The sequence below is a fragment of the Argopecten irradians genome, chromosome 7 (genome assembly GCF_041381155.1).
Source record: "Argopecten irradians isolate NY chromosome 7, Ai_NY, whole genome shotgun sequence".
NCBI lineage: Eukaryota > Metazoa > Mollusca > Bivalvia > Pectinida > Pectinidae > Argopecten > Argopecten irradians.
In genome coordinates this window covers 17,228,334-17,255,497 of record NC_091140.1, presented here as the reverse complement: position 1 = coordinate 17,255,497, position 27,164 = coordinate 17,228,334, and the positions used below count along the sequence as shown (strand labels likewise).

Here is a 27,164-nt window from a genome sequence, read left to right as displayed (position 1 = left end):
GTTTTGACACTTGCGATGATTTATGTGAACAACTAAAAGGATAGGGAAAATACAAACACAATATGATAATGACATTTAAACAAGATATATCACACAATAATGGACTTTTGTGTTGGTAAATAGAATGTAATATGAACAGGAAAAAGTCATATTGACCAAGGCCTTGTTAAGACACACATTCAGTCACTTACCTTGATCTACAAGTGCATCAACTTTCTTTTCCGTTATTTCAGATTCCTTGTCATTGCTTTTTAATGTAAATCCTATATTTTCAAAAACTCTTCCTACTTCTTTTCTATCTATTCTCTCTTCACCTTCCCTGTTCAGCTTGAAGTCATGTATCCCAGTCCCATCACTCTGTCCATCTTCACCTCTTCTTTCAAAGTGTCTTATGCCAATATAAAGAGCATGACGCTTGCCTTTTTCTTGTCCTATTGGGTAAGCAAAATCATTTCTGCCAAAAAAAGAGGAGGAAAAGATAACGTATCAGTCCATGTAGCTAATTTATCTGAAAGGATGTATTTTCCAATGATATTTTCATCTCTTCAGATGAAAAATGCAAAATACTGATTATATAGTAGGAAAAGAAGCTTACATTATCTTCCTTTGCAGTCTTTTTATCACCAGGTGATTGGAAAGCAAAGTGTATAATTAAAACGATTGAAATAATGCTAATTTGTATTCATGGAGCCAAATGGGTCACTAGTGTGGTTGTAATAGAAAAAGGAACCAAATTGAACACTTGTGCTAGGGGTAACAAATTTCTGTTTTCATATGAAAATGTGAGTACATGATGTCTGAGTTGTCTACAACCTATAGAACGGTGGATGGTGGATAGGTGGCCTACAAAACAAATAATCAATAACAATAAATGCTACTCCTTACTTTCCAGTGCTTGTTTGATCACCATCAGAGTTCCCACCGGAGTCTTTTATAGTATCCTGAGGTGTTATATCAGAGCCTGTTCCAGACTCCAGAGTATGACTGCTGTCTTTGTTTGTCTCAAGTTCAACTTGATGGGGACCGTCTGTGATATCTGAGGCCTTTTCTGTTGCTTGATGGGGACTTTCTGTGGCATCAGATCCTTTTTCTGTCGCTTGATGGGGACTTTCTTTGGCATCTGAGGCCTTTTCTGTTGCTTGATGGGGACTTTCTGTGGCATCAGATCCTTTTTCTGTCGCTTGATGGGGACTTTCTTTGGCATCATTTCCTTTTGCATTGCTACTTTCTTCTTCTTGCAATGTAAAAAAACACCATATTAATATCACTAAAACCAATAATAATTGAATTCATGTCTTTCATTAAAATCTCTTATTGTCATTTTATATGGAATTAGTTTTAATATTTGGATGCCAAAACAACATCCATGCCAGCTGTGAAGTTCCCTTTCGCGTTAGTCCCCGAGTCCAGGTGCTTTCTGAAGGGTTTTTATCTCCCCCTCCCTATGGTAATGCCTGCACATACAGAGGACCTTAGACAGTCCTAAACCCCTTACCTTACTCAAATAATTGTAGGCACCTGAAAGCATCACTCTAAACCTTTGTTTTTTACTAAACTAGCACAAAACGGTGCTGCCATCAAATCCCCAAAGAGAATATTTCAGTAATGAGTATTGAGTACTCCTACATAGGCAGAGAAAGTAAAAAATATCCCATTTTATTCTAATTCAAATGCTATAGAGTCAACCCCATTATTTGAAAAGGGGACCTACCAAGTTCAACCTAATAAGTGCCAAGGGGTTTTCATAATTTCATTTTGCATTTAACTCGATATCAGTGAAAACGAGGCCTCCAGAATGGTGAGGGGCACTTATATGGATGGGGTACTTATTGGGTCAAACAGAGTAACCAAATTGGGTATGACAACCTCTCCCTCCCCCACAACAACCACACACAACTGCTAATAAAATACAATATGACCATACCTGTGACTTCCTGGATGTCCTCTTCAAAGTTATAAACATCATCATGGCGAGGTATTGCATCTTTTGCTTTTATCCATTGTTTCAATTGCTTTGGAAAGCTTTCATCACGTGGATCTTGGAAATGTGAATTTAAGTGTAATACACATCTTTAAACATGTTTTTATGCCAGTTCTATCTACTGTATCTATATATTGATTTTAACACTAAAATGTTCAGTACTAGGTTAAAGAAATTATTATTTCTTAACATTTACAAAACAAGTTATACAACGATTACAAAACAGCAAATCACTCTCGATGGCCTGGATGTAAGCACGCCAGGGTTCTTAGTGTGGGAGGAAACTGGAGTGCCCGGAGGAAACCCACATACCGTAATATTTTTATCTTAAAGTAAAATAAGAAGCTCAAACTTTTCAATGGTGGTAATGATGTAAAGTGCAAAGTAAGGAGTTAATTTGTTACTGAAGAAAATTACTGATTTGGCTGCTCTTGTTTTGATAAAGATAAAAAAAAAAACATTTGTCAGCGGTGTGGCATCCTTAAGAATCTTTCTTGATATTATTTGCAAGAATTAAACACTCATTTCAATTCAGATACAGATAGGTAAATGTTTCTTATAAGAAATGTATTTATGAAATAAAAAACAGTTTGAATTTAATTTATAGATTCCTTAAATTTTATGTCCTTGATTGGTTTCTATGGCTGTTACAGGTTGTAAATGGTAATTATTTTTTATTGTTTTCATACTAAATCTGACTTTCTAATTGGCCATTTTTTTACCATCATGCAAAACAAAAATCTGAGAATGGTGCAAAAACCTGACGTTATCATGACGTTACAATAAGAGAAATTGATTTTGCATTTTGATTTGATAAAAGAATCCCTTGAAAAATCACTGAAATCGTAAATTAAAACATATAGTTTTTATCAAGTAGTCTAAATAATCAATCATAAGCATTGATGTCACTGTTATTCAGTTTCATCAGGTGATGAAAACAAGAGGCCCAGAGGGCCTGTATCGCTCACCTGGTTTGTAATGCCAAGTAATGTTCTGAATACAAGTTCATTGTTTCTTTTCTGAAGGAATTTAAATATTTACCTCTAATTCCCCTATTGGGCCCCACTCTTTCTGCTCCAGGGGGCCACAGCCAAAATTTATACAAATTCTGTTAACCCCAAGGATACTTCTGGCCAAACTTGGTTACAATCAATGCAGAACTCTAGAACAGCTAGCGATTTATAGGATTTACCTCTATTTCCCCTATTGGGCCTGCCCCTCCTGCCCCCGGGGGGTCAGAGCCAAAATTTATACAAGTTCTGTTCCCCTTTCCCCCAAGGATGTTTCTGGCCAAATTTGGTTACAATCCATCCAGAACTCTAGGACAAGTAGCGATTTATAGGATTTACCTCTATTACCCCTATTGGGCCCCACCCCTCCTGCCCCAGGGGGGTCAGGGTCACCATTTATGCAAAATCTGATCCCCTTCCCCCAGGGAAGTTTCTGGCCAAAATTGGTTGCAATCCATGCAGAACTCTAGGACAAGTAGCGATTTATAGGATTTACCTCTATTACCCCTAATGGGCCCCGCCCCTCCTGCCCCAGGGGGGTCAGGATCACCATTAATGCAAAATCTGATCCCCTTCCCCCAAGGAAGTTTCTGGCCAAATGTGGTTGCAATCCATGCAGAACTCTAGGACAAGTAGCGATTTAAAGGAAATGTTGACGGGCGACGGACGCTGCGCCATGGCCCTTCGGGCCAGGTGAGCTAAAAATAAACTCTTGTGAGAGGCTGTTATGCAAATTCACACAGTTTGCAAACAAAACTATTTTTATAACTTGCAAAAGTAAAAGAAAAGAAACCTCAAAAATACAATTGAAACTTGTTATTTGGAACTTGTGTATTTTGTATGTTAAAAAAATCACTATATAAGTAACCTTTCAATATATTAAAGTAAACTGTATCATGCCTGGAATACTGACCTTCACCCAGGCACACATGATGTAAGATGGCTCTTTTAGCTTTCAGTAATTTTTCTGGTTCATCATCAATAAAGTCAAGTATTCTCTTGACTTTATCATTTTTCAATGCATCTTCATACGATCTCCTCCTAATATTTGCTGCAATAAAAATATTTAATTTTAGCTACTGTTATAAGTAATCTGCCATAATGCAAATACTGTATCTAGTTGTTTAATTTCCAAGGAGTAAAATTTCGGGATTTTATGTTTGGAATTTATTCACGGGGAGTATTTTCCTGGATTATCTGTGTAGCCTTTTTTAAAAAGTGTTATTCTAACGACAGACTATAATACGTAAAACTATGATTTTGATAAATTTTGCGAGGTATTAAATTTTCCGAATTTGGATAGATCCCTGAATATATTTAGGATTAGAGTATCTTCCTGGTGGTTTTATCGAAGGATAAAGTTGAGCAGGTTATCGATATTTGAAATGTCGCGTCCATTAAACAAATATTGATACCCTACTCAACTTTATCCTTCAATAAAACCACCAAAAAGATACTTTAATCCTTAAAATATATTTACAGTCTTAACTATTATTTCCATAGCTCAATATTTACCATATTTAATGTTTATAACATTTATAAGATTAAAATCAAATTACACTGTTTGGTTCTGACAGGCATTTGGAACAGCCACTAGAATTGATGGGCATTCCCACTAATTTATCAATGAACATACAAATAAAATGAGTTCCATCTGATGAAGCATATATATGGGATTTTCCCAGTATGTAACTGTAAGTCATTTTATTTATCCAATGTTAAAAACTCCACAGTGCAAATACAATTCATAATATGGAAAGATATTTAACGTAGTTGTGATGCTGTGTCTGATTTAAACTGCCTGCCTGAAGGAGGTGTGCCGAACAGAGAGCTTTTTCAACTTTGTGATCACTTGAGTTCTACTTTGATCAGTTCAGGTTTTCATTGGCTTGAATACACTAATGTTATAATGGTTACATGTCATTATTTCTGGATTTTGGAGATTTTCAAGTGAATTGGACGTCGACCGAGGAACATGTACAAACACAGGTAGGCTCACACTGTACACTACAGATTACCTACCGCTCTCAGAATGTTAGGAAGTTGCGTCCTTATTTCAATCTCTTCAATAAACCCTACATATACCAATTATAAGTATAATAAAAGCTACAACTGTAGGGTTCAGTTTCGCTAATTATTTCCAAGCACCCAATCTTGTGTATGCATAGTCTCCAGCGATCACCGTAGATAACAAACAGGACTTGTCAGTCCAGGACTCCCCAGATCAAGCTGTATTGTCGTGCTTCAAGTAAAAACTTGTCCAACACAAAGACTGTAGTTTTTCTGACATATCTCATCCATTTGTGGGCAGGCAAATATGTTTCAAATACAAATACAACACAGTGTCGCTGACCCAAGTTGAAAACATTGCGACGTCATTGGAATGTGCAAAACTGTGCATTGTACAACACTGTATATTTATCATACGCACAGAAACATTGCTCAATGAGGTACGGTAGTAACATAAACAATGTAGCTTTTCTACATTTGTATGTACATGCCTATATGTATGTGTTCAAAATCATTTTGATACATGTTCTTCGGTCGTACGATCGGTACTGAAAACACTAACAGTTTCTGAAGCAGACCATCATACAGTATATATTCATCCGCATGGCTCCAAATTGCACATGACATACTCCATTTATCAAAAAATAAAGTTGAGTAGCCTTTGGTTGAAATCATACTATCAATACGCCGCTGACTGTAAATATAGGAAAATTAAAACACTTGAGAATATTGGCAACAATATAGTATACAACATACGCACATATTTTTTTGTGAAATTGTACATGTTCTATAAGGGACTTTTCTTTCGTAGATTAAAATTTAGGCTATGACATGATTCATCAAGTGACATGTACATGTATACGCCGTCACCGAAGTAGACTACATCCTAATACTTCGGGCGTACGACTGCTGTCATTATACTCACTACCGGTATATCCTTATGTGTAGTTAAACTGAAGGCTCTGTGTGCGACGACTTGTATATCACACAGGATGAAGGCACTTTCCCAGGTTATAAAAAATGGTTGTCTGATGAAAATTATAAAGCTTCCAGAGTAAGACTCGTCAAACAAATACACATCAATATGTCTATGATATGTAGTTGTTGGACGGGTCATTGCTAATGATTATAAATGCACCTGCGATTTCTTGGTTGTTCTCGTCCTCTTCAAACTTATAAACATCATCATGGCGGGGTATTGCATCTTTTGCTTTTATCCATTGTTTCAATTGTTTTGGAAAGCTTTCATCACGTGGATCTTCATAAAGATAAAAATGACATACATGTATATGTTAAGTATTCTTCCCAACCAACTTCTGGGAAAGGTTAATTATAGGTTGAATGGTAAAATAATTAAAAGTATACGTATCTTTAAACATGGGCTGTTTAAGAGTATACATACTACAAAATAGTGTGCTCCCTCAGTTACTTTCCATACAGATACTTTCTCTTATATATACAGTGGTGTAGCTACCATTGACGCAAAAATGCAGCTGAGTGCACATCAATCAATTCTCAAAAAAAAAAAAAATCTATAAAAAAAAAATTATATACAATTATATTTTCTTTTTTTTTTGAAAATCAGAACAAAACGTAGAAACCGAGACCAACATTATTAAATTTGTTATCCTGAATGCTTTTTATTTTTAGGTTAACTTTTTTTTCAGAAAATCAAATATCCATTCCGTTTCCACGCTCTTTTATACATCCACCATGACATGCCCATATACATTTTAGATGTGGATACTGTCATTGACATTTTCGAATGGCAAAAAAAACCCCAAAAAAAACAGGATGATGTTGTTACACTGAACTTTGACATGTGACCAGTCTTCGTCGCTATCACAATAAAATAAGTGCACAAAGAGTACATTTGTATTTGTATAAGAGTACATTTGTATTTGTAGATGAAAGTGCATCTGTATTTGTATAAGAGTACATTTGTATTTGTATAAGAGTACATTTGTATTTATATATATAATAATACATTTGTATTTGTATAAGAGTACATTTGTATTTGTAAAAGAGTACATTTGTATTTGTATAAGAGTACATTTGTATTTGTATGAAAGTGCATCTGTATTTGTATAAGAGTACATCTGTATTTGTATAAGAGTACATTTGTATTTGTATAAGAGTACATTTGTATTTATATATATAATAATACATTAGTATTGTATTTACATTTGTATTTGTATAGAGTACATTTGTATTTGTATAAGAGTACATTTGCACATTCAATTTTCATTAATTTTGGTCCCATACATTTTCATGTGAACAAATGATCCAATGAGAGTATCACCACTTACATGTATATAAAGAAATTGACTGTCTATTAAAAGGGGGGAGGAAAAACCCAGAACCCCCCAAACAACGGTATTGGCGCTCGGTTTCCACTTTGCATGCACATTAATTTCCTGCTAGCGACGCCACTGATGTACCATATGAGTCTTTTACACAGAAGTCTGTATCCTAACAGTCAAAGAATTATATGAATATTTCAGAAAATAGTTTTGCATCAATTTCTATTATTATTAAGTCATTCACCCCTGAATTTCATAATGGAATGGTCTATTCTTTGATTCAAAAGAGCCTAAATGTGTGTTCAGGGGTGAATGAGTTTAGTATGAATTGGACCAATCTTTACTATTAGCAATAAACACTGTAGTATCATAGACAGTGTATTGTAAATTATAGTCAAACTTTGGTACTTGTGTAACTCAAAGACATTGTTTAACTCAGTAAGTATTTTGCATGTTAAATGAAAATGAAAACACTATATTCAAGTAACGTTTCAGTATATAAAAGTACACTCAACTCAAATAACACAAACAAATATTAACTGTATCATGCCTGGAATACTGACCTTCACCCAGGCACACATGATGTAAGATGGCTCTTTTGGCATTTAATAATTTTTCTGGTTCATCATAAATGAAGTCAAGTATTGCCTTGATTTTATCATTTTTCAATGCATCTTCATATGATCTCCTCCTACTTTCAGCTGCAACAAAAATATTCTTTTTACTTAACAAGTCTTAGGTAAGCTGACATAATGCAACTTACAGAAACTAGGGGTGGATATACTATGACAGTGATAATAACCCACAGAGTACTGAGGATGGTCCAGGTGTTGATACAATATGACAATGATAATAACCCTATGAGTACTCAGAGGATGGTCCAGTAATGGATATAATATGACAGTGATAATAACCCCTAGAGTACTGAAGATGGTCCAGGTGTGGATATAATATGATAATGAATAATAACCCTATGAGTACTCAGAGGATGGTCCAGTAATGGATATAATATGACAGTGATAATAACCCCTAGAGTACTGAGGATAGTCCAGTAATGGATATAATATGACAGTGATAATAACCCTTAGAGTTACTGAGGATGGTCCAGGTGTGGATATAATATAATAATGATAATAACCCTATGAGTACTCAGAGGATGGTCCAGTAATGGATATAATATGACAGTGATAATAACCCCTAGAATACTGAGGATGGTCCAGGTGTGGATATACACTCAGCAAAATAAGTTAAGGGTCACAACTTTGGGGTAATAAAAATTAATAAAATATATAAAGGGAATATATCTACTTGATATAACTTTTTCAAGCGTTCATTTGACCATGATTTACACGTGAGTAAAAAGGTTGAAGGTCAGGCCACGTAGGCAGTACACTCGGCTGAGTACAGGTACCCCGATATACAGTTTGGTAGCCGAATGGGACATTGATTGTGACATGTGGGTAAATCATTGGAATTGCACAGTTTTTGCATTTTTTGAACACTAAACGTCATTCAAAGTGACATTAACACGAAATGCCTCAAAGACGTCACTTGAGTGAACAAGATTCAGGTACTCGCTTATAGGTATGCTCCAGTCTAGAATGACTCAACGAATTGTTGCTCAAAATTTCAATGTGAGTCAAAGTGTCATCGGGAGACTGTGGCAACGCTTCCAAGTAACTGGTTCGGTACGTCAGCGACCCAGAAGTGGAAGACCACGATGTACGACAGCCCAGTGAGGACCGTACTATTGTCCTACAAGCAAAACGTAATCGGTTTTCGTCTGGTGTTGAGCTGAATACAGACCTGCGCAACCACCAGGGACTGCGTATTTCCTCTCAAACCTATAGAAATCGTCTCCACCAAGCTAACCTGCGGGCTCGTCGGCCAGCTGTGAGGGCCCATTTTGACCGCGAGACACAAAGCAGCAAGACTTGATTTTTGCACAAATCATGTTCACTGGCAACTGCGCCATATTCGACCAATACTATTCACCGACGAGTCGAAATTTTGTGTGGACTTTCACGATGGTAGGAGGCGAGTGTGGCGAGAGAAAAAACGAACGATATCGCGACTGCTGTGTGACGCAGCACAATCGTTTTGGTGGAGGTTCAGTAATGGTTTGGGGTCGGTGGCATCTCTCTCGACGGAAAAAAACGGAGCTGTATATCATTTCGGATACGGGAAACGCTGAGCTGGACAACGTTATAGGGACGCGAAATCCTAGACCCTATTGTGCGCCCATTCGCGGCGTGCATAAGGTCCCGATTTTGTACTCATGGATGTATAATGGCGCGTCTTCATCGTGCTAGGATCGTACATGAGTACCTTGGAGAGCGGAAACTATCGAGGCGCATGGACCACATGGGACTGGCCCGCGGTTTTCTCCCGACTTAAAATCCTATAGAACACCATCTGGGATGTCCTTCCAGAGAAAGACAGATCTGAAGCGGGAACGTTCAACCGGCAGTCAAATTCCCTGAAATGGAAAATTCGCACTGTTAGAGGAATGGACGTAACCTGGCACAATTGACCATCCGTAGAATCTTCCGCAGCTTCAGCAGGCCATGTTGGTCCGTGCAGTTATTCAGGCCTGGAGGAGGTCCAACACTAAGTACTGATAACATCGTAATGAACTCCCCAGAAATGAAAAATTGACTTTTCATCACCATATGTGATTTCACTTTGAAAATAGGGGTATGCCTTGTCGGATGCCTGTAGTTTGAAAAAAATGTCTTGTTTTCCCGCCAAAAATCGTTTCCAATGAATGAATGAAATGTTAATGATAATAAATTGATATAAAAATCATGTTCTAAGTGTTTGGTAAAAAAAAATACTATACTCAAAACTTTTGACCCTTAACTTAATTTGTTGAGTATAATATGACAGTGATAATAACCCCTAGAGTACTGAGGATGGTCCAGGTGTGGATATAATTTAATAATGATAATAACCCCTATGAGTACTCAGAGGATGGTCCAGTAATGGATATAATATGACAGTGATAATAACTCATAGAGTACTGAGGATGGTCCAGGTGTGGATATAATATGACTGTGATAATAACCCTATGAGTACTCAGAGGATGGTCCAGTAATGGATATAATATGACAGTGATAATAACCCCTAGAATACTGAGGATGGTCCAGGTGTGGATATAATATAATAATGATAATAACCCTATGAGTACTCAGAGGATGGTCCAGTAATGGATATAATATGACAGTGATAATAACCCCTAGAGTACTGAGGATGGTCCAGGTGTGGATATAATATGACATTGATAATAACCCCTAGAGTACTGAGGATGGTCCAGGTGTGGATATAATGTGACAGTGATACTAACCATAGAGTACTGAGGATGGTCCAGTGATGGATATAACATGACAGTGATACTAACCCCTAGAGTACTGAGGATGGTCCAGGTGTGGATATAATATGACAGTGATACTAACCCATAGAGTACTGAGGATGGTCCAGTGATGGATATAATATGACATTGATAATAACCCCTAGAGTACTGAGGATGGTCCAGGTGTGGATATAATATGACATTGATAATAACCCCTAGAGTACTGAGGATGGTCCAGTGATGGATATAATATGACAGTGATAATAACCCCTAGAGTACTGAGGATGGTCCAGGTGTGGATATAATATAATAATGATAATAACCCCTATGAGTGCTCAGAGGATGGTCCAGTAATGGATATAATATGACAGTGATAACTAACCTATAGAGTACTGAGGATGGTCCAGTAATGGATATAATATGACAGTGATACTAACCCATAGAGTACTGAGGATGGTCCAGGTGCGGATATAATGTGACAGTGATACTAACCCTATAGATACTGAGGATGGTTCAGGTAATGGATATAATGTGACAGTGATACTAACCTATAGAGTACTGAGGATGGTCCAGTAATGGATATAATATGACAGTGATACTAACACCTAGAGTACTGAGGATGGTCCAGTAATGGATATAATATGACAGTGATACTAACCCTATAGAGTACTGAGGATGGTCCAGTGTAATGGATATAATATGACAGTGATACTAACCTATAGAGTACTGAGGATGGTCCAGTAATGGATATAATATGACAGTGATACTAACCTATTAGAGTACTGAGGATGGTCCAGTAATGGATATAATATGACAGTGATACTAACCTTATAGAGTACTGAGGATGGTCCAGTAATGGATATAATATGACAGTGATACTAACCTATAGAGTACTGAGGATGGTCCAGTAATGGATATAATATTGACAGTGATACTAACCCCTAGAGTACTGAGGATGGTCCAGGTGTGGATATAATATGACAGTGATAATAACCCCTAGAGTACTGAGGATGGTCCAGGTGTGGATATAATATGACAGTGATAATAACCCCTAGAGTACTGAGGATGGACCAGTGTGTGGATATAATATGACAGTGATAATAACCCCTAGAGTAACTGAGGATGGTCCAGGTGTGGATATAATATGACAGTGATAATAACCCCTAGAGTACTGAGGATGGTCCAGGTTGGTGGATATAATATGACAAGTGTATAATAACCCCTAGAATTACTGAGGATGGTCCAGTGTGTGGATATAATATGACAGTGATAATAACCCATAGAGTACTGAGGATGGTCCAGGTGTGGATATAATATGGATAGTAACTGAGGATGGTCCAGGTGTGATATAATATGACAGTGATAATAACCCCTATGAGTACTGAGGATGGTCAGGTGTGGATATAATATGACAGTGATAATAACCCCTAGAGTACTGAGGATGGTTCAGGTGTGGATATAATATGACAGTGATAATAACCCATAGAGTACTGAGGATGGTCCAGGTGTGGATATAATATGACAGTGATAATAACCCTAGAGTACTGAGGATGGTTCAGGTAAATGGATATAATATGACAGTGATAATAACCCCTTAGAGTAGAGGGGATGGTTACGGGTGTGGATATAATTTGACAGTGATAATAACCCATAGTAGTACTGAGATGGTCCAGTTGTGGTTATAATATGACAGTGATAATAACCCTAGAGTACTGAGTGTCCAGTGAAGGTTATAACTTGACAGTGATAATAACCCTGAATTGTGATGGTTCAGGTGTGGATATAATATGACAGTGATAATAACCCCTAGAGTACTGAGGATGGTTCCAGGTGGTGGATATAATATGACAGTGATAATAACCCCTAGAGTACTGAGGATGGTTCAGGTGGGGATATAATATGACAGTGATAATAACCCATAGAGTACTGAGGATGGTCCAGGTGTGGGATATAATATGACAGTGATACTAACCCCTAGAGTACTGAGGAGGGTCCAGGTGTGGATATAATATGACAGTGATAATAACCCCTAGAGTACTGAGGATTGGTCCAGTTGGGCGACGATAATATGACAGTAGATAATAACCCTTGTGTATATGTGGTTGTAACCAGGTGTGGATATAATATGTCAAAGTGATAATAAACCCATAGAGTACCTGTGGATTGGTCAGTTGGGGATATTATATGAACAGTGTAAAATATACTAATAGAGTACTGAGGATGGTTATGGTCAGGTGTGGATATAATATGACAGTGATTATAACCCCTAGAGTACTGAGGATGGTCCAGTGATGGATATAACATGGATCAGTGATTAATAACCCCTAGATAGTGAGGATGGTTAAGGTGTGGTATTAATATGTCAGTGATAATAACTCTAATGGAGTACTGAGTATGGTCCAGGTGTGGTTATAATTATGACAGTGATAAGAATCCCCTAATAGTAGTACTGAGGCAGTGGTCCAGGAGAGGGATATAAATGACAGTGATAATAACCCCTAGACATAGTGTGGAGGGTTACATAGTGATGGATATAACATGACAGTGATAATTACCCCTAGAATAGTGAGGCATGGTTCAGGTGGGGATATATTATTGACATAGTGATATATAACTCATTAGAATACTGTGGATAGTTACCGTAATGTAGTAGATAACTATGATAGTTATAATAAAATTCTATAGAAGTACTGAGGATGGTTCCAGTAATGGGATATAATATGACTGTGTATAATAACTCTAGAGTACTGAGAGATGGTCAATGTGTGGATGACAATATATAAAAGTGATAATTACCCCTGATGAGTACTCTGAGGATGGACCAGTGATGATAAATAATATGACACGATGGATAATAACCGCATAGAGTACAGAGGATGGTACAGGGTGTGAGATTTTATATGACTGTGATATTAAATACTCATAGGAGTTACTGGAGGATGGTCCCAGTGATGGATATAACAAGGTCAGTGATAAATTACACCTAGAATAGTGAGGATGGTGCCGAGTGAGGATATAATATGACAGTGGATAATAACCCCTAGAGTACTGAGGATGGTCCAGGTTGGGGATTATTTAACAGTGTTACTAACCCATAGTAGTACTGAGGATGGTTCAGTATTGGCTTTATTATATGAAAGTGATAAAAATCATAGAGTACTGAGGATGGTACAGTATTGGATATATATGACAGTGATAATAACTCCTAGAGTTATGATGATGGTCCAGGTGTGGATATAATATAACAGCTGATAATAACCCTATGAGTACTGAGGTAGGTCCAGGTGTGGATAATATTATTGACTGTGATATAATTCCATGAATTCTGAAGGATGGTCAAGGTGGGATATAATATGACAGTGATAATAACCCCTAGAGTACTGAGGATGGTCAGTTGGGGATATAATATGACCAGTGATAATTACAACTAGAGTTATGAGATGGTCAGGTGTGGATATAATATGACAGTGATACTAAACCCTAGGAAGTACTGAGGGATGTCCAGTCCAACGTGTGGATATAATATGAAAGTGATCAATAACCCTAGAGTACTGATGGTTGGTCCAGTAGGGGATTTAATAACCCCAGTGAAACTAAACCATAGTGACTGAGGATGGTCCAGGTTGTGAATTTAATATTACAGATAGATACTATATACTCATATGAATACTGAGGATGGTCCAGGTACGTAGATATAATATTGAAAGTGATTTTAACACTTGAGTACTGAGGATGGTCCTGTAATGGCTATAAAATGACAGTGAATAATAACTCCTAGAGTTCTGAAGATGGACCAGGTGTGGTTCATAATTGACTAGTGATAATACCCCCCTATGAGTTAACTGATGATGGGACAGAGTGTGGTTATAATATTACAATGATAGTAACTCAATGAGTACTGAGGTATGGTTCCAGGTGTGGATATAATATGACAGTGATAATAACCCATAGAGTACTGAGGATGGTCCAGGTGTGGATATATTATATGACAGTGATAATAAAACCCCTAGAAGTACTGAGGATGGTCCAGGTGTGGATATAATATGCGAACAGTGATACTAACCCATAGAGTACTGAGGATGGTCCCAGGCGTGTGGATATAATATACCTGACAGTGATACTAATCCATAGAGTACTGAGATTGTCCAGGTGTGGATATATATATTGACAGTGATAATAACCACCTAGAGTACTGAGGATGGTCCAGGTGTGGATATAATATTGACCAGTGGATAATAACCTATAGAGTACTGAGGATGGTCCAGGTGTGGATATAATATGACAGTGATACTAACCCATAGAGTACTGAGGATGGGGCAGGTGTGGATATAATATGACAAGTGATAATAACCCCTTGAGTACTGAGGATGGTTCAGTAATGGATATAATATGACAGTGATAATAACCCCTAGAATAGTGAGGATGGTCCAGGTGTGGATATAATAATGACAGTGATAATAAACTATTAGAGTACCTGAGAATGGTACCAGGTCGTGGATATAAAATGACAGTGATAATAAACCCCTAGAGTACTGAGGATGGTCCAGTGATGGATATAACATGACAGTGATAATAACCCCTAGAATAGTGAGGATGGTTTGATGGACCAGGGTGTGGAATAATATGACAGTGATACATAAACCCCCCCATAGATTATCTGAGGATGGTCCAGGTAATGGATATAATATGACAGTGATAGTTAACCACTAGAGTACTGAGGATGGTCCAGTTGGGGATCTAATATGACAGTGATAATAACCCCTAGAGTAAGCTGAGGATGGTCCAGGTCGTGGAGTATATAATATGACAGTGATAACTAACCCATAGAGTACTGAGGATGGTCCAGGTGTGGATATTAATATGACAGTGATAATAACCCCTAGAGTACTGTGGATGGTCCAGTTGGGGACATAATATGACAGTGATAAAATACCCCTAGAGTATGAGGATGGGACCAAGGTGTGGATCATAATATGACAGAGTGATAATAACCCTAGAGTACTGAGGATGGTCCAGTTGGGGATATTATATGACAGTGATATAACTCTAGAGTGACTGGAGGTGGTCACAAGTACTGAGTGGGAAATGGTCCAAATGATGGAAAATAATATGACAGTGCATAATAACCCCTAGGTGTACTGAGGATGGTACTAGTGCATGGGATATAACCATGTGACAGTGATTAATAAACCCTAGAATAGTGAGGATGGTTTCAGGTGTGGATATAATATGACAGTGATAAATAACTCGACTAGAGTTACTTGAGGATGGTCCAGGTGTGGACTATATTATGTCAGTGATAATAACCCCTAGAGTAATGAGGATGGGTCCAGTGATGGATATATCAGGACCAGTGATTTAAATAACCCCTAGAATAGTGAGGATGGTTCAGGTGATGGATTATAAACATGACAGTGATAATAATCCCCCTAGAATGACTGGAGGATGGTTTCAGGTGATGGATATAAAAATGACCAGCTGATAATAAGCCCCGTAGAATACTGAGGTATGGTTTCAGTGTGTGGATTATAATATGACAGTGATAATAACTCATAGGGAATACTGAGGATGGTTCAGGTGTAATTGATGATTAATATTGAAAAGTTGATAATAACTCATAGAGTACTGAGGATGGTCCGAGTAATGGATATAATATGACTCCATATGATAATAAATTCCGTAGAGTACTGAAGGATGGTCCAGCGTTCAAAAAGTGATATAAACATGACAGTGATAATAACCGCCCCAGAGTACTGAGGATGGTCCAGTGTGTGGAGATGAATATGACCAGGGATAATAAACCCATAGAATACTGAGGATGGTCCAGTGGTCGTGGATATAATTTGACAGTGATAATAACCCCTAGAGTACTGCAGGAATGTCCTGTGATGGATTCTAACATGACAGTGATAATAACCCTATGGAGTACTGTGGATGGATATAACAGGTGATGGATATATTATCGGACCGTGATATTAACTCTTATGATCAGTACTGAGGTTGGTCCAGTTGTGGTGGTTAATTAATATGACGAGTGATAATAAAACCCTAGTGTAACTGAGGTTGGGTCCCAGTTGATGGATATTAACATGACAGTGATAATAACCCCCTAGATTAGTGAGTGATGCGTTCAGGTGTGGATATAATATGCCAGTGATATATAACCCCTAAGAGTACTGGAGGATGTCCTGGTTGGGGATATAATATAACATGTGATTACTACCATAGATTTGAGGAGGATGTTTCATGTAATGGATATAATATGAAAGTGATAATAACTACCTATGGATGAGGATGGTTCCAGTGAATGGATATCAACTATGACAGTGATAATAACGCCTAGATGTACATGATGAATGGTCCCAGGTGTTGGATATAATATAACAGTCGATAATAACCCTAGAGTACTATGAGGTTGTCCAGGTGTGGATATAATATGTCCGTTATAAATAACACACATAGATTTACTGAGGATGGTCCAGGTGTGGATATAATTATGACAGTGATAATAACCCCTAGTGTACATGAGGTTTGGTCCAGTATGGATGGATATATCATATGACAGTGATAATAAAACCCCTAGAGTATGAGGATGGTCCAGTGTGGATATAATATGACAGTGAAACTAACCCATAGAGTACTGAGGATGGTCCAGGTGTGGATATAATATGACAGTGATAATAACCCCTAGAGTACTGAGGATGGTCCAGTTGGGGATATAATATAACAGTGATACTAACCCATAGAGTACTGAGGATGGTCCAGGTGTGGATATAATATGACAGTGATACTAACCCCATAGAGTACTGAGGATGGTCCAGGTGTGGATATAATATGACAGTGATAATAACCCTAGAGTACTGAGGATGGTCCAGTTGGGGATATAATATGACAGTGATAATAACCCCTAGAGTTCTGATGGATGGTCCAGGTGTGTGGATATAATATGACAGTGATAATAACCCATAGAGTACTGAGGATGGACCAGGTGTGGATATAATATGACAATGATAATAACCCCTATGAGTACTGAGGATGGTCCAGGTGTGGATATAATATGACAGTGATAATAACCTATAGAGTACTGAGGATGGTCCAGGTGTGGATATAATATGACAGTGATAATAACCCCTAGAGTACTGAGGATGGTCACCAGGTTTAGTGGATTATAATGCGACAGTGATACTAACCCCTAGAGTACTGAGGATGGTCCAGGTGTGGATATAATATGACAGTGATAATAACCATAGAGTATGAGGATGGTCCAGGTGTGGATATAATATGACAGTGATAATAACCCCTAGAGTACTGAGGATGGTCCAGGTGTGGATATAATATGACAGTGATAATAACCTATAGAGTACTGAGGATGGTCCAGGTGTGGGATATAATATGACAGTGATACATAACCCATAGAGTACTGAGGATGGTCCAGGTGTGGATATAATATGACAGTGATAATAACCCATAGAGTACTGAGGATGGTCCAGGTGTGGATATAATATGACAGTGATAATAACCCATAGAGTACTGAAGATGGTCCAGGTGTGGATATAATATGACAGTGATAATAACCCCTAGAGTACTGAGGATGGTCCAATAATTGATATAATATGACAGTGATAATAACCCCTAGAGTACTGAGGATGGTCCAGGTGTGGATATAATATGACAGTGATAATAACCCCTAGAGTACTGAGGATGGTCCAGTTGGGGATATAATATGACAGTGATAATAACCCCTAGAGTATGAGGATGGTCCAGGTGTGGATATAATATGACAGTGATACTAACCCATAGAGTACTGAGGATGGTCCAGGTGTGGATATAAGTATGACAGTGGATAATAACCCCTATAGAGTACTGAGGATGGTCCAGTTGGGATATAAATATGACAGTGATAATAACCCCTAGAGTACTGAGGATGGTCCAGGTGTGGATATAATATGACAGTGATAATAACCCATAGAGTACTGAGGATGGTCCAGGTGTGGATATAATATGACAGTGATAATAACCCATAGAGTACTGAGGATGGTCCAGGTGTGGGGATATAAATATGACAGTGATAATAACCCATAGAGTACTGAGGATGGTCCAGGTGTGGATATAATATGACAGTGATAATAACCCCTAGAGTACTGAGGATGGTCCAGGTGTGGATATAATATGACAGTGATAATAACCCATAGAGTACTGAGGATGGTCCAGTGTGGATATAATATGACAGTGATACTAACCCATAGAGTACTGAGGATGGTCCAGGTGTGGATATAATATGACAGTGATAATAACCCATAGAGTACTGAGGATGGTCCAGGTTGTGGATATAATATGACAGTGATAATAAACCCTAGAGTACTGAGGATGGTCCAGGTTGGGATATAATATGACAGTGATAATAACCCCTAGAGTACTGAGGATGGTCCAGGTGTGGATATAATATGACAGTGATAATAACCCATAGAGTACTGAGGATGGTCCAGTTGTGGATATAATATGACAATGATAATAACCCCTATGAGTACTGAGGATGGTCCAGGTGTGGATATAATATGACAGTGATAATAACCCCTATAGAGTACTGAGGATGGTCCAGGTGTGGATATAATATGACAGTGATAATAACCCCTAGAGTACTGAGATGGTCCAGGTGTGGAATATAATATGACAGTGATAATAACCCCTAGAGTACTGAGGATGGTCCAGTATGATGGATATAATATGACAGTGATAATAACCCCTAGAGTACTGAGGATGGTCCAGTTGGGGATATAATATGACAGTGATAATAACCCCTAGAGTACTGAGGATGGTCCAGGTGTGGATATAATATGACAGTGATAATAACCCATAGAGTACTGAGGATGGTCCAGGTGTGGATATAATATGACAGTGATAATAACCCCTAGAGTACTGAGGATGGTCCAGGTGTGGATATAATATGACAGTGATAATAACCCCTAGAGTACTGAGGATGGTCCAGGTGTGGATATAATATGACAGTGATAATAACCCCTAGAGTACTGAGGATGGTCCAGGTGTGGATATAATATGACAGTGATAAATAACCCCTAGAATACTGAGGATGGTCCAGGTGTGGATATAATATGACAGTGATAATAACCCCTAGAGTACTGAGGATGGTCCAGGTGTGGATATAATATGACAGTGATAATAACCCCTAGAGTACTGAGGATGGTCCAGGTGTGGATATAATATGACAGTGATAATAACCCATAGAGTACTGAGGATGGTCCAGGTGTGGAAATAATATGACAGTGATAATAACATCAAGAGTACTGAGGATGGTCCAGTAATGGGATATAATATGACAGTGATAATAACCCCTAGAGTACTGAGGATGGTCCAGGTGTGGATATAATATGACAGTGATAATAACCCATAGAGTACTGAGAGGATGGTCCAGTGGTGGATATAATATGACAGTGATAATAACCCCTAGAGTACTGAGGATGGTCCAGGTGTGGATATAATATGACAGTGATAATAACCCCTAGAGTACTGAGGATGGTCCAGTGTGGATATAATATGACAGTGATAATAACCCATAGAGTACTGAGGATGGTCCAGTAATGGATATAATATGACAGTGATAATAACCCCTAGAGTACTGAGGATGGTCCAGGTGTGGATATAATATGACAGTGATAATAACCCCTAGAGTACTGAGGATGGTCCAGTGATGGATATAATATGACAGTGATAATAACCCATAGAGTACTGAGGATGGTCCAGGTGTGGATATAATATGACAGTGATAATAACCCATAGAGTACTGAGGATGGTCCAGGTGTGGATATAATATGACAGTGATAATAACCCTAGTGTACTGAGGATGGTCCAGGTGTGGATATAATATGACAGTGATAATAACCCCTAGAGTACTGAGGATGGTCCAGGTGTGGATATAATATGACAGTGATAATAACCCCTAGAGTACTGAGGATGGTCCAGGTGTGGATATAATGACAGTGATAATAACCCCTAGAGTACTGAGTGCAGTGATATAACTAGAGTTGAGGTGGTCCAGTGTGGATATAATATGACAGTGATACTAACCCATAGAGTACTGAGGATGGTCCAGGTGTGGATATAATATGACAGTGATAATAACCCATAGAGTACTGAGGATGGTCCAGTGATGGATATAATATGACAGTGATAATAACCCCTAGAGTACTGAGGATGGTCCAGGTGTGGATATAATATGACAGTGATACTAACCCATAGAGTACTGAGGATGGTCCAGGTGTGGATATAATATGACAGTGATAATAACCCATAGAGTACTGAGGATGGTCCAGGTGTGGATATAATATGACAGTGATAATAACCCATAGAGTACTGAGGATGGTCCAGGTGTGGATATAATATGACAGTGATAATAACCCATAGAGTACTGAGGATGGTCCAGGTGTGGATATAATATGACAGTGATAATAACCCATAGAGTACTGAGGATGGTCCAGGTGTGGATATAATATGACAGTGATAATAACCCCTAGAGTACTGAGGATGGTCCAGGTGTGGATATAATATGACAGTGATAATAACCCATAGAGTACTGAGGATGGTCCAGTAATGGATATAATATGACAGTGATAATAACCCCTAGAGTACTGAGGATGGTCCAGGTGTGGATATAATATGACAGTGATAATAACCCCTAGAGTACTGAGGATGGTCCAGGTGTGGATATAATATGACAGTGATAATAACCCCTAGAGTACTGAGGATGGTCCAGGTGTGGATATAATATGACAGTGATAATAACCCCTAGAGTACTGAGGATGGTCCAGGTGTGGATATAATATGACAGTGATAATAACCCCTAGAGACTGAGGATGGTCCAGGTGTGGATATAATATGACAGTGATAATAACCCCTAGAGTACTGAGGATGGTCCAGGTGTGGATATAATATGACAGTGATAATAACCCCTAGAGTACTGAGGATGGTCCAGGTGTGGATATAATATGACAGTGATAATAACCCCTAGAGTACTGAGGATGGTCCAGGTGTGGATATAATATGACAGTGATAATAACCCCTAGAGTACTGAGGATGGTCCAGGTGTGGATATAATATGACAGTGATAATAACCCTAGAGTACTGAGGATGGTCCAGGTGTGGATATAATATGACAGTGATAATAACCCCTATGAGTACTGAGGATGGTCCAGGTGTGGATATAATATGAAATGATAATAACCCTATGAGTACTCAGAGGATGGTCCAGGTGTGGATATAATATGACAATGATACTAACCCATAGAGTACAGAGGATGGTCCAGTAATGGATATAATATAACAGTGATACTAACCCATAGAGTACAGAGGATGGTCCAGGTGTGGATATAATATGACAGTGATAATAACCACTAGGAGTACTGAGGTATGGAAGATGTCCAGTTGTGGATATAATATGACAGTGATAATAACCCCTAGAGTACTGAGGATGGTCCAGTGATGGATATAATATGACAGTGATAATAACCCCTAGAGTACTGAGGATGGTCCAGGTGTGGATATAATATAACAGTGATACTAACCTATAGAGTACTGAGGATGGTCAAGTGATGGATATAATATGACAGTGATAATAACCCCTAGAGTACTGAGGATGGTCCAGGTGTGGATATAATATGACAGTGATAATAACCCATAGAGTACTGAGGATGGTCCAGGTGTGGATATAATATGACAGTGATAATAACCCATAGAGTACTGAGGATGGTCCAGTTGTGGATATAATATGACAGTGATAATAACCCCTAGAGTACTGAGGATGGTCCAGGTGTGGATATAATGTGACAGTGATTCTGACCCATAGAGTACTGAGGATGGTCAGGTGTGGATATAATATGACAGTGATAATAACCAATAGAGTACTGAGGATGGTCCTGGTGTGGATATAATGTGACAGTGATACTAACCCATAGAGTACTGAGGATGGTCCAGTAATGGATATAATATGACAGTGATAATAACCCCTAGAGTACTGAGGATGGTCCAGGTGTGGATATAATATGACAGTGATAATAACTCCTAGAGTACTGAAGATTGTCCAGGTGTGGTGTGGATATAATATGACAGTGATAATAACCCCTAGAGTACTGAGGATGGTCCAGGTGTGGATATAATATGACAGTGATAATAACCCATAGAGTACTGAGGATGGTCCAATAATTGATATAATATGACAGTGATAATAACCCCTAGAGTACTGAGGATGGTCCAGGTGTGGATATAATATGACAGTGATAATAACCTATAGAGTACTGAGGATGGTCCAATGATGGATATAACATGACAGTGGTTATAACCCCTAGAATAGTAAGGATGGTTCAGGTGTGGATATAATGTGACAGTGATAATAACCCATAGAGTACTGAGGATGGTCCAGTAATGGATATAATATGAAAGTGATAATAACCCATAGAGTACTGAAGATGGTCCAGGTGTGGTGTGGATACAATATGACAGTGATAATAACCCATAGAGTACTGAGGATGGTCCAGGTGTGGATATAATGTGACAGTGATAATAACCCATAGAGTACTGAGGATGGTCCAGGTGTGGATATAATATGACAGTGATACTAACCCATAGAGTACTGAGGATGGTCCAGTAATGGATATAATATGACAGTGATACTAACCCCTAGAGTACTGAGGATGGTCCAGGTGTGGATATAATGTGACAGTGATACTAACCCATAGAGTACTGAGGATGGTCCAGTAATGGATATAATATGACAGTGATAATAACCCCTAGAGTACTGAGGATGGTCCAGGTGTGGATATAATATGACAATGATAATAACCCCTAGAGAACTGAGGATGGTCCAGGTGTGGATATAATATGACAGTGATACTAACCCCTAGAGTACTGAGGATGGTCCAGGTGTGGATATAATATGACAGTGATAATAACCCCTAGAGTACTGAGGATGGTCCAGGTGTGGATATAATATGACAGTGATAATAACCCCTAGAGTACTGAGGATGGTCCAGGTGTGGATATAATATGACAGTGATAATAACCCCTAGAGTACTGAGGATGGTCCAGGTGTGGATATAATATGACAATGATAATAAACCTATGAGTACTCAGAGGATGGTCCAGTAATGGATATAATATGACAGTGATAATAACCCCTAGAGTACTGAAGATGGTCCAGGTGTGGATATAATATGATAATGATAATAACCCTATGAGTACTCAGAGGATGGTCCAGGTGTGGATATAATATGACAGTGATAATAACCCCTAGAGTACTGAAGATGGTCCAGGTGTCGATATAATATGATAATGATAATAACCCTATGAGTACTCAGAGGATGGTCCAGGTGTGGATATAACATGAAAGTGATAATAACTAATAGAGTACTGAGGATGGTCCAGGTGTGGATATAATATAACAGTGATACTAACCCATAGAGTACAGAGGATGGTCCAGGTGTGGATATAATATGACAGTGATAATAACCCCTAGAGTACTGAGGATGGTCCAGTGATGGATATAATATGACAGTGATAATAACCCCTAGAGTACTGAGGATAGTCCAGGTGTGGATATAATGTGACAGTGATACTAACCCATAGAGTACTGAGGATGGTCCAGGTGTGGATATAATATGACAGTGATAATAACCCATAGAGTACTGAGGATGGTCCAGTTGGGGATATAATATGACAGTGATAATAACCCCTAGAGTACTGAGGATGGTCAAGGTGTGGATATAATGTGACAGTGATTCTGACCCATAGAGTACTGAGGATGGTCAGGTGTGGATATAATATGACAGTGATAATAACCAATAGAGTACTGAGGATGGTCCAGGTGTGGATATAATATGACAATGATAATAACCCCTAGAGTACTGAGGATGGTCCAGGTGTGGATATAATATGACAGTGATTATAACCCATAGAGTACTGAGGATGGTCCAATAATTGATATAATATGACAGTGATAATAACCCCTAGAGTACTGAGGATGGTCCAGGTGTGGATATAATATGACAGTGATAATAACCCCTAGAATACTGAGGATGGTCCAGGTGTGGATATAATATGACATTGATAATAACCCCTAGAGTACTGAGGATGGTCCAGTAATGGATATAATATGACAGTGATAATAACCCCTAGAGTACTGAGGATGGTCCAGGTGTGGATATAATATGACAGTGATAATAAACCCTAGAGTACTGAGGATGGTCCAGTTGCGGATATAATATGACAGTGATAATAACCCCTAGAGTACTGAGGATGGTCCAGGGTTGGAAACCATTCATATGTGCAATATATAGGCAAAACGAAACTAGTCCAACGTTACACACAAAACTGGCCTAAACCACCCTGTCAAATCTTCTTTGGCTACGTGACAAATTATAGTAAGTTTGTAACATATAAAGATTAAAAACGTTGTCAGTTTTTAAACAGACTTTGTTTGTCGTGTGTACGCACAATTAGATAAATATATAATAACATAACCACACTTACCAGATTCTTCTGACGACCCGTCTACATGTGTTGCCATCGTTAGGCCTACTGGCCAAGCTTCCTTGTCCATATCAGCCAAACGTTTGCTCTCGGCTTTTACCATTGCAAGCGTGCAGTTGACACAGACTAATTTAAAAGTTGTGGTAGCGCTCCACCAAATTTTCTTGACTCTCGATCTCTAACTAAATATAAACATTTACACTTCTATATATGTATGCATTCGAACGCTGTAGGTTGGAACATTGTACATACATTCTTATTTCAAAGTGTTGAATATCATTACACATAGACCTACAATGTACATGTACATGTAGGCCTATGTGTAACGTTAATGATATTGAACATTTAGAAATGCATGTACGGTGTAATATTCATGACCAGCTTTCGTGAATAATGCCCCCATGACTTATGCACTTCCGCTAAATTTAATAAATATGGAATATTAATGAAATGGAGTAATAAATCGAATACTGTACAATCTGATTAAAATAAATATATATCCCTAACAACCACTTTATTTCGTCTCCTGAAATTCACTTCCAACATTCTGTAGAAAGTAACTTGATTGTCGCATTGTCATTCCAGAGGTCAACGGCCAATGCAACTTCAAAGCCATACAGTCAAACACATTGTACCGTTACCCGTTATACAATTTTGTTTAAAGTGATGTACATACCCGTGTGGTCAGTTGCCTCCGGTTTTATTATGATATATTCCAAGGGTGTATATAACGTCAGTGATAGTAACCCATGGATTATCGAGGATGCGTGACCCCCTAGAGGGATGTTATCAGATCCTCTTATCAAATGGGGTGATAATAACTGTAAATGTATATATAGTATCCGTTTTCGAAAGTCCGTCCTCGATGCTGCTCCATAATTGCAAAGTAAATCAAGTTTGTTTGAACCTCAAAAGTTGTTACATACGGCTTACATTAATATTTTTCATTATCACATTCTGAACAACTTTTTAAAAAATGTACTCAATTTAATTCCTATAGCGTGAGATACTCCCTGTATGATTTTAATACGCAATACTTTAAATTCAGTGCGCCAAAAGAGCGAAATGGACCTTTATTGTAATTTTTTACTTCATCTAATGTCCATTCTCGATACTCGAGGGGTTCCGATCACTTACGATTTCTATACACCTGGACTATCTTATAGTAAAACTGGAGACAACAGAACAGAACAGGTATTTAAGTCATTTAATATACATTAAAAGAGCCGTTAACGGAACGCTGTGGTTGACTGTGTGGCTTTGAAGTTGAGCGTCGCTCTTTCTGTAGTCGTCAAAGAAAATTTTTGCAGGCCTGTGATTGGTTCAGATTTGTTCCTCTGAGCTGTCTTCAATTTTACTATAACCTTGTACTTTTACCTTTTTCAAGGGGGTGGTTATCTGATACAGAGTCTTTTTTTCACCTTTTTAAGGGGGGGGGGGGGGGTGGTTATCTGATACAGAGTCTTTTTTTCACCTTTTTTAAGGGGGGGGGGGGGTGGTTATCTGATACAGAGTCTTTTTTTCTGTACTCAGAATTGGATCGTCATATACATGTATACATAAAGCATAGTCAAAATCATACCATCGTCACGACAGAATGACACAGTTTCATTACTAGTTTGTGACGAAAAGTGGTTGGGGCTTTATAACCACAGGCATTTGGCTCCATAACTAGTTTGCTCTCTCTCTCTGTCTGTCGACACAGTATCACGTATAAATGCAATACAGTACGTATCTTTATTTCATTTAGCAAATAGGCTAAATAGCCTTTGTGCAAAACAAATACAGACATGACAATGGTGAACAAACTTTTCTGGAAAAAGGATGTACACTATATATATATATAAAAAAAAAACAGCGAAAGGATGCACACATCAAATATATCAATTATCAAATAATATTGAATTTCATGAACTTCATTAGCTCTGTGAACAAAGATAGCTAAATTTTTAACAATGCTACTATTTTCTGAA

The 27,164-nt window shown here is 38.1% G+C and overlaps 1 protein-coding gene across 4 annotated transcripts in view; it reads right to left on the bottom strand.

The window, feature by feature from the left end:
- Window positions 1-25,309, bottom strand: part of LOC138327718 (uncharacterized) — a 44,416-nt gene extending 19,107 nt beyond the window's left edge. The window contains exons 1-8 of one of the 4 annotated variants that reach the window (XM_069274035.1): window positions 25,192-25,309; window positions 7,868-8,005; window positions 6,140-6,259; window positions 3,905-4,042; window positions 1,925-2,038; window positions 1,128-1,234; window positions 886-1,043; window positions 192-454 (exon numbers count right to left, since the gene is read on the bottom strand). In XM_069274035.1, coding sequence (XP_069130136.1) covers window positions 192-454; window positions 886-1,043; window positions 1,128-1,234; window positions 1,925-2,038; window positions 3,905-4,042; window positions 6,140-6,259; window positions 7,868-8,005; window positions 25,192-25,294 — 1,141 coding nt within the window. In that variant the 5' untranslated portion in view covers window positions 25,295-25,309. Of the gene's footprint in view, window positions 1-191; window positions 455-885; window positions 1,235-1,924; window positions 2,039-3,904; window positions 4,043-6,139; window positions 6,260-7,867; window positions 8,006-25,191 lie in introns of all 4 variants that reach the window. The other 3 variants (XM_069274036.1, XM_069274033.1, XM_069274034.1) reach the window with 3 other exon arrangements.
- Between the last annotated feature and the right edge of the window lie 1,855 nt (window positions 25,310-27,164).